This window comes from Drosophila melanogaster, chromosome 2R (assembly GCF_000001215.4).
Source record: "Drosophila melanogaster chromosome 2R".
In the NCBI taxonomy this organism is placed as follows: domain Eukaryota; kingdom Metazoa; phylum Arthropoda; class Insecta; order Diptera; family Drosophilidae; genus Drosophila; species Drosophila melanogaster.
The window spans coordinates 16413404-16425692 of NT_033778.4; the positions used below are offsets into that span (position 1 = coordinate 16413404).

Here is a 12289-nt window from a genome sequence, read left to right on the forward strand (position 1 = left end):
CTTACTTTTATTTCTGGCCTGCCTGCCTGTTTTATCTTGGCCAGCAGATAAATGAAAATCTTCAAAAAGATGAAGTAGCGGTCGGCGAAAAGCAACAGAGGCCGAGCTGAGTAGACTTTTGTGTTTATTGGGGCTACTTATCGACTGAGCACAGTCAAGTGAGCTTTGGCCCACCCAACTTCTGGCCTCGGCTTTGACCCATTTGGGGCTTAGTCTTGGCCAGATAGATAACACTGAAGCTTAGGCAAAACCAATTCAAATAGAGTCCTGAGCAAAAAAAAACCTTCAATTAACCGCAAAGAAAGGCAACGAAAACGTTTATTGAACTCAAATAGGTTTGCACTTATCAGAAAAAGCCAAGCAAATATTTTAAGGTCAATGATTACAATGAATGCATGCCAAATAAATATTTATCTTCTTGTTCAGCTGTAAATCTCTCGATATAAAATATTATTCATTGCCTTTTGCAATTTATTTGTCATTTTATAACCGAGTTAAACGTGCTTATAAACATAAAACATAAAAACCTTAAGTTTCCCTTCTGACTGACTTTGTTTAGCTGCCTTTTATCTGGCTTATCTGCCCTATAATTTATATGCTGACGCATCATATAATCTTTATCCCAGAGCAGCGAGGAAAAAAAAAACGAAGGAAAACCCTTAACCTTTGCCGCTGGCATTTAAATTTAGAGCCCTATCGTGGGGCGTAAATCGATGCGGAAAACTGGCAGGAGGGAAATTTACGATTTACGGCTACAGCTTGCCACGTTCAACAAGCCGCATACATTTTTATGGCCAATTAAATTCCATAAGCCAGGCTAACCGTAACGAAATCGGTCGACGCCTCAAGATCTCGTTTTAGGCCTTAAGTTTTTCGCTGCCATCGATTAAAGAGTCGAATGTGGTCAACATGGGTTCCTTTGCCGAGTGTTAAGTGTGAAGTAATGAATATTAAAATGAAATTTACAGAGGACAAGGACACACGCAGCGGCAGAAGCCACGCAGCCATCGACAGAGAGCAAATATTTTGACAGCTGTCAGTCGAGGGAAATGATTTCGCATTTCTGTTGCTTCCACTTTTTCCCGGGGCTTCTTTGCATGGGGAAAGCGGCTAGGGAGCAAGTTTCCCGAGGAAAAACTCTCCGCTCGTAGGGTAAATCGAGGAGGAGCCAAAGGAATGGGTGGGGCACATGCCAATGCCAAACTGATAGACAGGCAGACAACGTGCGACTGCCGCCTGACTGCTCTTTTAACACCAATTGCTTTTTAATGCATGCACGTCCTCTCGTCTCACTCTTGCCCCACATCATTCCCCCCCCCCACCATCCACCCCCACCATCCACCACACCAAAAAAGGAGAAAAAATGTCTAAAAGGAGCGCAAAGGAGGCTAAGAAATTGATTGACATTTTTGGTGAGCAGACATTTCGTCCTATTTTATATGCAAATCAGCTGGATACACAAACACACACACAGGCGCACGAGCATGTCAACTGGCTTCCCGTTGACAGGACAATAATAACGTTAAAATGTCGGGCATTTATCGTGCCAGCTTGTATATGTCTTTGTGTATGTAGGTCTTTGTACACTTGCATCTGCAACTAATTACACACAAGGCTTTCTTTCTTAGGTCAAAAGTGTTCGATATAAAGGTATCCCGGCCAAGTTTACTTCGTGCTTTATTCCTTCGGCTTCGTTTTGGGTTTGGTTTTGGGTTTCGGTGTTGGCGGTTCCACGGGATAGTCCCACGTAGTTGGCAGGGAATTTCTGTAATCGAACTTATACAGACTTCTCTTGACAAACTCACAGATATCATCGGGCTTTGGGTAAACATTTGAAAGATCTGCGAGAGCACAGTTAGCAATCAGAAGATAAGTAAGGACCGCACTCATTTAGACGCAGTTTGTATTACCAAAGATATCTTACCATTATCAATTAGATACTGAGTCATGGCAACGCCCACATTGAAGGCCACATTATGTGCATCCTTGATGGGCGGAAACAGAGTGCCTTCGTCAAGTAGTTCCTGCGGTGTATTCCTGGCCAGCTCGTGCGACACAACGGAAAATACTTCGTTTGGCAGATACCGGGCCTTGGCCGTAATGGCGGCCAATGCGATGCCCGGAAAAGTCAGACAGTTGTTGGCCTGAGCGGGGCGATATCTTTTGCCATTGATGACCACTGGTGGAAAGGGCGATCCGGATCCGAAGAGCACGCGACCCTGTATGAAATACAAAGCATTGGTCTTACATAATTAAAGGACATACCCCACAAATACTCAATCTAACCTCAGTGTGTGTAAAAGCCTGCTCGGCGGTGCATTCCGAGTTGGCAGTTGGATTCGAGAGGGGAAAAACTGCAGGACGTTCGTGATTTTTCGCCATGGTTTTCAGTACTTCTTCATTGAAAATTCCACCCACACCAGTTGCTCCAACAAGTACGGATGGCTTAAGCTTCTTCAGCACGGCCATCATATCCTTCATGGGCTCCATGGACTTTATAAATATTTTACCCATCTCCGGTGGATTAGGTGACTCCGGTGTCAAAATACCATTGACATCCATCAAGTAGATATTTTTAGTTGCCTCCTCGGCAGGAATGCCGCGTACCTCCAGTTCCATGGCCAGCATATTGGCGATACCCAATGCCGCACTCCCAGCTCCTACGAAGAGAAATACGGTGTCCTCCAATTTACGGCCAGTGATGCGTTCCACATTGATGAACGCGGCCAGGCCAGTGGCTCCCGTTCCCTGAATATCATCGTTGAAGCAACAGTACTTGTACTGGTATTTTTCCAAGAACTTCAAGGCATTTGGAGTGGCAAAGTCCTCGAAGTGGATGAAGGTGTTGTTTCCGAAGCATTTAACCGCCGACTCCATAAATTCATCCACCAGTTCATCGTATTCCGGTCCCTTGACCCGCGGTATTCGTGCCCCAACATAAAGGGGATCCTGCAGCAGGGCCTGATTATCGGTACCCACGTCGAGGCAAACGGGCATTAGTGTGCTCGGCGGAATGCTACCCAAAGCCGTATATAGGATCATTTTGCCCAAACTAATGCCCATCGCATTGGCACCCATGTCCCCGAGACCCAGTACCCTTCCGCCATCCGTCACACAGATGGCCTTAACGCCCTCGTCCACCCAGTTGTGCATAAGATCCCGGATGTGGCCCTTGTCGTGAATGCTGATGAACAGGCTGATGGCCTGCTGGAAGTTCAGTCCATAGGTGGCCACCACATCGCCCACCGTTGGTGTATAAACAATGGGTAGCGATTTCTCGATGTTCTCCTTGATGAACCGGTAGTACAGTCGCCGGTGTCGATGGTGGACAGCACTCAAGTATGTAAAGCGGGCGATATCTGTGGGTCTCGCCTCAAAATTCGCCAGGGCCGCATTCATCTGGTCATCCATGGAGCGCACGGAGCAGGGCATCAATCCCATGATGCCCAAACGTTGCCGTTCCTTAATGGTGAACGCAAGGCCCTAGAAGGCATATATATATACAATTAGTTTTGGGCATTCCATGGCATATGGATCCTTACCCACCTTATTGTACTTTCCATTCATAACAACATGCCAGTCAGGTCTTGTTATTTGTTCCATTTCGTCATCATAAACGCTGAACCGCCTGCTGGAACTCAGAAGAGGACGGGATGCAAGGCGCAGCAATGGATGCAGCCGGCGAAATTCCATGGTTTAAAATTTTTTTTGCAAGTCCGAATTTTTATGGGTACCTTTTCATTTGGGAATTTTGAGATGTTAAATTTTTATTCGAAACGCCTACTTTTTCTTTTGATGTTTATTTTCATGGCCGGCTGTACTTGGATGCGGTTTCATTTTTGGATACGCCCAAGTCTCAGCCAGCGAGCTTCCATAGGTCAGTTTATAGCTATTCTTTTCGATATACTCCTCAACATCTTCCGGTTCTAAATTGCGCTTAGCATAACCTTAATTAACCAATTAGAAAGATAATAATATGCGCATATATGTAAGTGTAGGCTCTCACCGTTTTCTATCAGATACTTGGCCACTTTCACGCCTATTTTGTAGGCAACTTCATTGGCCTGCTTCACCAGAGGATAGATACGTCCGCTTTGCATCTCCTCATTGGTTGGAAATTCAGCGAGCTCGTGGGCGGCCAAAAGGAATATCTCGTCTGGCATTCGAGTGGCCAAAACAGTCATGGTGGCCAAAACCAAAGCGGGAAAAGCAAAACAGTTGTTAGCTTGACCAGGAGTTAGCCTTTTGCCATTGAACTCCACGGGCGGAAAAGGAGATCCTGCCGAATATATAGCCTTTCCCTAGACAAATTGCAGAAAATAAAATGGGTAAATATTCGGCAAGTATTCTAAAACACTTACATCTGAGAATTTGTACGCCTGTTCGGCAGTGCACTCAGATTTGATGGTGGGATTGGAGAAGGCAAAGATGCCAGGACGTTCGTGACTCGCTGCCATTGTGCGTATTATTTTCTCAGTGAAAAGTCCTGGTGCCGAGGTGGCACCCATAATAATTGAGGGCTTCACTTGTTCGACCAACGTCTCCAGGGACTTAGTTTCCTTCATGTTCTTGGCGAAAACGCATAGAATATCCGGTATGCTCTTCCTAGCTGTGGTCAAGACACCGTCTTGATCGTAAAAATATATATTTTTGGCAGCATCAGCCTCGGAGAGACCCCTGGACATCAGCTCCATTTTAAGCAAATAGGCGATGCCCATGGCAGCGCTTCCCGCTCCGGCGAAGACAATGACATGCTCCTCCAGCGGCTTCTTGGTGATCCTCTGGATGCCAAGCAATCCACCCAAACCAACAGCGGCAGTGCCCTGAATGTCGTCATTGAAATGGCAGTAGCAATGCTGATACCTATTCAGAAACATAAAAGCATTGGGTGTCGCAAAGTCCTCGAAGTGGATGAGCGTTTGATCTCCAAAGGTGGATACGACTGCCTCCATGAACTCATCCACAAAGCACACGTACTCATCGCCCTTTAAACGCTCATCCCTTAGACCGATGTACAGGGGATCCTCGTGTAGCGATTTGTTATTTGTGCCCACATCCAGGCAAATTGGCAATAACATACTCGGCGGAATTCCGGCCAGGGCTGTGTACAGTTCCATTTTTCCCACTGCTATGCCCATGCCATTGGCTCCCAGGTCACCTAATCCCAGGATACGTTGGCCGTCGGTCACACAGATGGCTTTCACCGATCTCCGCATCGGCCAGTTGGACAGGATCTGCTTCATGTGTCCTCGATCATGTTTGGTAATGTGTATTCCGGTCATGCCGCGATACAACATGCCGTATACAGTGCAGGCCAAGCCCACAGTGGGCGTGTAGATAATGGGCAGCACCGCGTGGACGTTCTTCGATACGAATTGAAAGTACAGTCTCTCGTAACCCTGGCGCAGAGCCCGCAAATAACGATATCTGCCCACATTCGATTCGAAGGAGTGAAAGTTGGACTCGATGGCCAACATCTGCTCATCGTACGTTCGAACGCAGGCCGGCATGAGTCCATGGATACACAAACGCTGGCGTTCCTCCAACGTGAAGGCCAAGGCCTATCAGGATCTATTGTCATGACTTTGTAAACACACAGACTCAGCATAAGTTACCTTATTGCACTTGTCGGAAAACACCACTTCTATGGGAACCCTGATTGTGTCGTGGGATGAAGACGGACGAATTTTAATTAAATTTGGACTACACTCGCAATTTGATTGATGTGTCTTCGATATCGAAGATCCTCGTGTAATGCCAAAGTTCAATAACCTGAAGAAACTCATCTTGAAAGGGACTGCAAATTTAATAAAATTACAGTGTCAGAAAATTAAATGATTTTTGATGCACAGCCTCTTTTGGTATTTTTAGCTATGGCAATAATTAATTTTTATTCTTTAGATGTGACCTTTCTTAAAGCACCAGATACACCAGATAAAATAGCCATTAGAACTAATGGAATAATTTGTGTTTAGTAAATAAAACAAAACATAACAAAACTCCTGGCTATTTCGGGGGAATTTGTGCCAAAAAAGCGACACAGTCGAAATGAGGGCTAATTTGCATGAGGTCACAGGCCGTTCCGTATCTATCACTCATTATGCATTATTATGGAAATCACTTTTGTAACTGCTATTGTTGTTGGCCGGCCATTAGGGTTGTCAATGACCAGAGCGAGAGGTCGAAGGACAAAGGAGCGGGCCAAGTCAGCACAAATGACTCTTAGCGCGGCCATCAAAGGATTTGCTTGGGCTTTGGCCCAAAAATAAAAACTTGTCCTTGCCCACTGTCCCTTCCTTCCTTTGTCCTAATGTTTGTGTGTGTGTTAGAGTGTATGCCTCTGTGTTTGTGTATCTCACTGGGTGTTGTTTGTGTGCACTGTGTTCTTGTTGTTTCACTAATTGTGCCAAATTAGTTGACAACTTAATGTCGTAAAAATTTCAGCTAAATGCCTCAATCTTTTGTTAATGACATTGACAGCGGTGCAACTTTTTCGACTTGTGTTTGTTTTTTTTTTTCTTTCTTTCTTTTTTTTTTTGGGTCCAAGCTCCGGCTTTGAGCACGTGACATCGCTGGCTGGAGTACGTGACACTGTCAGTGTCAAATGTGCAAGGACATGGATGAGAATGAGGATGTGGACAAGGAGCCGTGTCCTTATGCTCTCTTGTATTTACTCAGGCCCCCATAAATTAACTTTGTGTTTGTTGAGCCGAAATTATAATAGTTTAATTAGTTCATTTCGCTTTTTTTTGGCCCACCCAACTCCTGCTGCTGACAGTTTCATTAGGCTTTAATTAACTGTCTCAACTTTTGTTAATCAATGTACAATGTACACGTTGCGTATACTCAATATCGTCTCTTTGTTCATCTTTTGCAGAACATGTGCAGGACTTCAGTTGCGGGCCGCTGCACTACAAGACTTTCTACATGGATGAGCGCAACAATGCGCTATATGTGGGCGCCATGTAAGTACATCGTTGGTTATTTTTGGGAAACTCAAAAAACCATTAAATATTTATCAAGCCGAAAGAACTTATTAGTAACTCACGAAATCATTTAAAATGGCCCATAAAATGAAAATTAATTGTAAAGTTACACTTTGTTTTCAGTTGCATTTACCTTGAAACAAGTCCATGTATTATTAACACAAATAGTTTTCAGCTGGCCGCAATAAATATTTCGGGCTTAGTGAGACCTTTTTAATGTTGAGAAATATGCCATAATTTGGGGAAACTTTCTTTTCCGGTTGCAGACAATTAGAAAGTTCCGCTTGGGGCAGCATGTGGCTCCCTACTTGGCAACCCGAACGCATTTGGGGCTGCATATTTCATTTTTCCAACAAGCTCTTGGCCACACTGTCGGCATACATAATTATGAATTAATGCCACCGACGAGGGGTCTGAAGTCTGAAGGTTCTGGGCTCTGCAATTTGACAGGGAGCGCACCCGTCTGCTCATTTGTCTGCGGCTAGTTGAACACGGCCGCATTTTCATAGTTTTGCGGCTGCCGGGAGAGGAGTTTCGGAAAAACTCATGGAAAATGCGGGCGATGAGGGGTAGCGCCTAAAAGCGGGCAAACAAAGTAACCAAAATTACCACTTGACTTGAGGAGGCACCGATCCCAACGAACCGGCGAACCACCGGCAATCCACCAACACCGACGACGACCCCACGCAACCACAGCTGGCGGCTCTCGTCAGCGATTGCGGGGCTCCTAGAGCCGGCAGGGAAATGAAGATTAATGGTCTCGCAGTTGTCGAGGGAAAGCTACCAAAAACTCTGCCAGTAACTACATAAAACACACTTTAGACCACCGCTGCCCCTTTGCGTTTTCCTTTTGTTTTTCCACGGCGGCACAAAAGTTTCGAGTGGCCGGAAAATGGCGAGAGATGGGCCGCCGTTGCCGCTTTAAGTTCCGTTCTGTTCATTTCTGTACTGTCTGTCTGGCAGGCAATATTGCCACATTCGACGTATCAATCAATCAGGGCACACTGACTGCAATAAGTACGCTGGCAGGCAAACCCCTACGACAGCTCAGTGCACAGCAGGTGTGTGCAGCTGACAACGATTTTTCAAGCCAGAAGAACACAGAGAGTGGCACAGAAAAAATGTCAATGAGCTGAAGTTTACCGAGGCCAGACAGCTGGCAACTGGCAACTGGTGTGGCATTAACTTATCGCATGAGGGGGCACGACTCGGGGATTAACTCGAGTGCCGGGGGATGACAAAGTTTTCCTCTTTACCATGCTAATTCATTTATTTGCCCCTTCTCTTCCAGGGATCGCATATTTCGGCTCAATCTGCGCAACATCAGCCAATCGATTTGTGAGGTAAGAAATGCTGAATTCAACTACAAATATACATATTTCCAAAATGAAAACAAAAGTTGTTTAATAGTTGGACAGTTATTTAATGCTAGTCAATTTGTTGGTAGTACAAGAGTTTTTTCCATAAATGAACACTTACTTAGCCTGCTTACATTTGGATATTAAAATCGATAAATTCACGGGCCATTGATGGGAAATAAAAGAGGAAACGCCTTTGCATTTCTGAGTGACCAACTTGTCACTGACAGCTCGCAATTGCTCTTTAATGATTCCATCTTCAACTATCAATATCCGCCTCTGTCCGTTCAACCGCTTTTTTCCGCCGCTTTTTTTTCGTCCTTGGAAGCTGCAGTCCAGGACTAAGCCCAGTGCACTATCGCCACCTCCTGAGACGTAGCAAATGCTTTTAACAGCAATTATTTGTGCTGACTTCTGGGCAAGCGGCGGGCAAAAGGCGGGCCATTTCAAGTCGATTCCCAGCACTTAGACCTTATAACGCCGGCCAAAAGGGACTGACACTTGGGGCAAGTGGAAACAAAAGTGGAAAGTGCATCCACAGAGCCACCGGATATTGTGTCTATATGTCAAGCATAAAAATTGTCAGTCGATGGCTTTTGCTCCCCCGCCATTGATTTGTGGCTTTCACTTAGGCAAAAGTATGTGCAGCAATACAAACACCGAAAGCAGATTCCTTGTCGATTCAAGTGCCGACCAAACAAAAAAAAAAAAAAGAAAAAAAGAAGAACGAATCGAATTAAATAAACAAATGTCCAACGTGAGCCACACACACAATACAATCGGGATGAAAACGCGACATGCGGATATACCAAAAAATTGTGGCGCGTGCTCTCGGTTGAACATGCTCCATTTGCCGGGGACGCATTCCAGCACGCTTTCAATAAACTTGGCCAACATAAATTTAAACCGAATGCCATTTCTCATGCTTCCAGCGCGATGTCCTCATCCTGGAGCCCACCGGATCGGATATCCTGAATTGTGTTTCCAAGGGTAAACGGGAGGTGAGTGGGCCGTCAATTTCTATAACCATTTAAATCCTTTCAAAGCATGTGCAAAATTTTCTATCGATATCAACGAATTTGTGAACTTAACTCATGCCACCGTCCTGCCCACTTTATTTCCATTTGCATTTCGAAAACCACAAAACCCACAAAAACCACCATATGATTTCCTTACGGCTATTATTTTCTAACATTTATTACAATTACACAAAACAAAACAAAAACTACAAATCGAATGCAATTGCATTTTCTGGCGCTTGACAAGAAGGTGGAATGCCGAAATCACATAAGGGTTATCCAGCCGATGAACTTCAATGGCCAGAAGCTATATGTTTGCGGGACCAACGCCCACAATCCCAAGGATTACGTAATAAACGTAAGTACAAAGAAAAGATGGGTATATATTGTACCATTTTTAAAGACTTAATAGTTAAGAAATGAATTTCAAACCTTGAGGGCATGCTGAGTCCTTTGGCATAAATTAAAAATCCATTTTTCGTAATGTGGGAAAAAAGGGTTTTCCAGCGACTTCATCAATGTGCCTAATTGTGAATGTCAGTCAAGTTTTTGAAGTTCATTTCAGCCCAGCGGGCGACCAAAATTAAAGTCAACTAATGCGCTTTTCGTTCGTTTGCTTTTTCTTTCTCTCTCCCTAACCCACCCGCTACTGAACGAACCACCATCGCCTCATTTGACCCGCAGGCAAACTTAACACATTTACCCAGATCCCAGTACGTGCCCGGCATTGGCCTGGGCATTGGCAAGTGTCCCTACGATCCTGCTGACAACTCAACCGCCGTCTATGTGGAGAACGGAAATCCCTTCGGCCTGCCCGCCCTGGTAAGTTCGACCCGAAAAGCGGAAGTGGAATAAAAGTACGGATAAAGGAAGGCGCAAATAAAAAGAAAAATGTCAATTGTAATAAAATTACAAAAGTAAAGCGGGGCCCAAAGACGAAGGAAGTTGGCAAAGTTGTGTTTGGGACGAGGCAAGAAAATTTTAAAGACGGCAAAAACAGAGAAAGGCAGCAATAAAGCAGCTCAAATTAAATTAGAGCACAAGGCACAAGCACACACACATACACACACACACATGCACACATACACATGAGCAGATGAGTTCACTCAGAGAGGGAGGCACGTGCGTACACTTTATGCGTAATTGTGTGCGTGCGTGCCCTGGCTTACTGGGCGTATGCGTGATGTTCGAGCCTTATCAATAGTTGCCTCCTTGCTAACAATGTCTGTGTCATTTCTCTCTTTCCCCCTTCCCGTTAACCAAAAATGCAGTACGCCGGCACAAATGCCGAGTTCACCAAAGCGGATTCCGTCATATTCCGCTCGGACCTGTACAACCTGACGAATGGACGCAAGGAGGCCAACTTCAAGAGAACCGTGAAGTACGACTCCAAGCTGCTGGACAGTAAGTAGTGGCCATAAATCATATATTGCTAAGACAACTTTTAATGATTACATTTCTATTCATGGAAATGTGTAAAATCCAAATAATATGTAACAAATCACACATCAATCGCTTTTCTTTTCAGAGCCCAACTTCGTCGGCTCCTTTGAGATTGGTGAATTTGTGTACTTCTTCTTCCGCGAACATGCCGTTGAGTACATAAATTGCGGAAAAGCCGTCTACTCCCGAGTGGCTCGGGTGTGCAAAAACGACCGCGGTGGAAAATACATGATCAGCCAGAATTGGGCCACGTATCTGAAGGCGCGGATGAACTGCAGCATCTCCAGCGAATTTCCCTTCTACTTCAATGAGATACAATCCGTCTACAAGATGCCAACGGACGATACCAAGTTCTATGCCACGTTCACAACGAATACGAATGGTCTGATTGGATCGGCAGTGTGCAGCTACGACATCCGGGACATCAATGCGGCCTTCGACGGTGAGTATTCACTGTAGATATAGGTCGGTGTCTGTGTGAGTGTGTGTGTGTGTGTGTTGGCGGGAGGGTGTGGGATGCTCGTGTGATTTATTACAGTGTCCATAATTCTTCGGGGGGATTCCTTTTCTCCGGCGACGGATGCGGATGGAATTACGCGCACAGGTGCAGGCCTTTTCCCTGGAATTTGAGCGTTAAATGGTGCGCATTGAATTGATGGTGGCAGACGCAACGCCCAACCTCGTCCACTTCTTCCATGGAAAGCGCCTGGCAGCTGAATTTCTTTAACTGCAGGACCTCCGGTCCAAGTAATGAGTACAGTCAACACTCTCTGTCCAGCCCAACGTGCCCCGGAAAGTTCATTAACACCATAAAGTCGGGTTCTGGCTGCAAGTGTGGAGCGGTGCCAAGACTGACAGGCAGACAATCGGGCAGACAGATCCTGCCACACAGACACTGCCACCGGGCAAAGTGCTTGCAAAAAATCTGGCATACACTTAAAATTCATTACGAAAAGTTTGCGGGCATGTTGCACAGACAGCGGCGAGTGTGATAAAAAAAAAATGTGGAAAGCCACAGCAATTAATTATGGCCACAAACGATTATGGAGCCGCTCTCGAAGGCCAGAATGTGATTCTTAAATTGTATTCCATGTTTGCCGCGTAATCATGCTCTTGCGGGAATCTGAAAATAATAATATGCAAATATTCACAGGAAAACACTGGGAGATTTAACGGAAAAATGTCAACTTTTTCTTTTTTGATTTTATGCATGTAAATGGGTTACCTATTATATATCAAATCCTCATGTTTTTATAGCTAAGAAAATTTATAGAAAAAACATTGATTCGTATGTGCGGCAGAAAAAGTTTTTAAATATTACAATCCGATTACCGCATTGTTGCATGAACATTAAAGCACTGTTCGTGTCTCTTAAATTGTATTTTTTATTTACCGAGTGCGAGTGCGAGTGCCACAAATCAGCTGGCGCGCAGTACTGACACACATAAATTAAGAGCAGCATTCTCCGGCACTCAACTCCGTA

At 45.0% G+C, this 12289-nt stretch overlaps 3 protein-coding genes across 8 annotated transcripts in view; 1 reads left to right on the plus strand and 2 right to left on the minus strand.

Moving 5' to 3' along the window:
- Sema2b (Semaphorin 2b) overlaps window positions 1-12289 on the plus strand; it is a 45235-nt gene that overhangs the window by 26880 nt on the left and 6066 nt on the right. For 2 of the 4 annotated variants that reach the window (NM_001274096.1, NM_001038863.4), the window contains 7 exons: window positions 6878-6965; window positions 8278-8329; window positions 9277-9345; window positions 9614-9721; window positions 10048-10185; window positions 10635-10767; window positions 10892-11248. In NM_001274096.1, the coding sequence (NP_001261025.1) occupies window positions 6878-6965; window positions 8278-8329; window positions 9277-9345; window positions 9614-9721; window positions 10048-10185; window positions 10635-10767; window positions 10892-11248 (945 nt within the window). Of the gene's footprint in view, window positions 1-6877; window positions 6966-8277; window positions 8330-9276; window positions 9346-9610; window positions 9722-10047; window positions 10186-10634; window positions 10768-10891; window positions 11249-12289 lie in introns of all 4 variants that reach the window. The other 2 variants (NM_001144208.2, NM_001274095.1) reach the window with 1 other exon arrangement.
- Window positions 1412-5995, minus strand: Menl-2 (Malic enzyme like-2). 3 transcript variants are annotated; one of them, NM_001032253.2, is made up of 7 exons: window positions 5616-5995; window positions 4362-5561; window positions 4007-4301; window positions 3547-3947; window positions 2287-3483; window positions 1925-2219; window positions 1412-1841 (listed from the first exon to the last, which is right to left on the minus strand). In NM_001032253.2, exons 4-7 carry the CDS (start codon window positions 3691-3693, stop codon window positions 1678-1680), a joined length of 1803 nt encoding a protein of 600 aa, NP_001027424.2. In that variant the 5' UTR covers window positions 3694-3947; window positions 4007-4301; window positions 4362-5561; window positions 5616-5995; the 3' UTR covers window positions 1412-1677. The 3 variants fall into 3 exon arrangements, with proteins under 3 accessions (NP_001027424.2, NP_001027425.1, NP_001163167.1); NM_001032254.3 differs by lacking the exons at window positions 4007-4301; window positions 4362-5561; window positions 5616-5995 and having other exon boundaries at window positions 3547-3747; NM_001169696.1 differs by lacking the exons at window positions 4007-4301; window positions 4362-5561; window positions 5616-5995 and having other exon boundaries at window positions 3543-3747.
- On the minus strand, window positions 1412-5995 carry Menl-1 (Malic enzyme like-1). The gene is made up of 7 exons (NM_001032257.2): window positions 5616-5995; window positions 4362-5561; window positions 4007-4301; window positions 3547-3947; window positions 2287-3483; window positions 1925-2219; window positions 1412-1841 (listed from the first exon to the last, which is right to left on the minus strand). The coding sequence occupies exons 1-4, from the start codon at window positions 5784-5786 to the stop codon at window positions 3781-3783; spliced, it is 1833 nt and encodes a 610-aa protein (NP_001027428.1). The 5' UTR covers window positions 5787-5995; the 3' UTR covers window positions 1412-1841; window positions 1925-2219; window positions 2287-3483; window positions 3547-3780.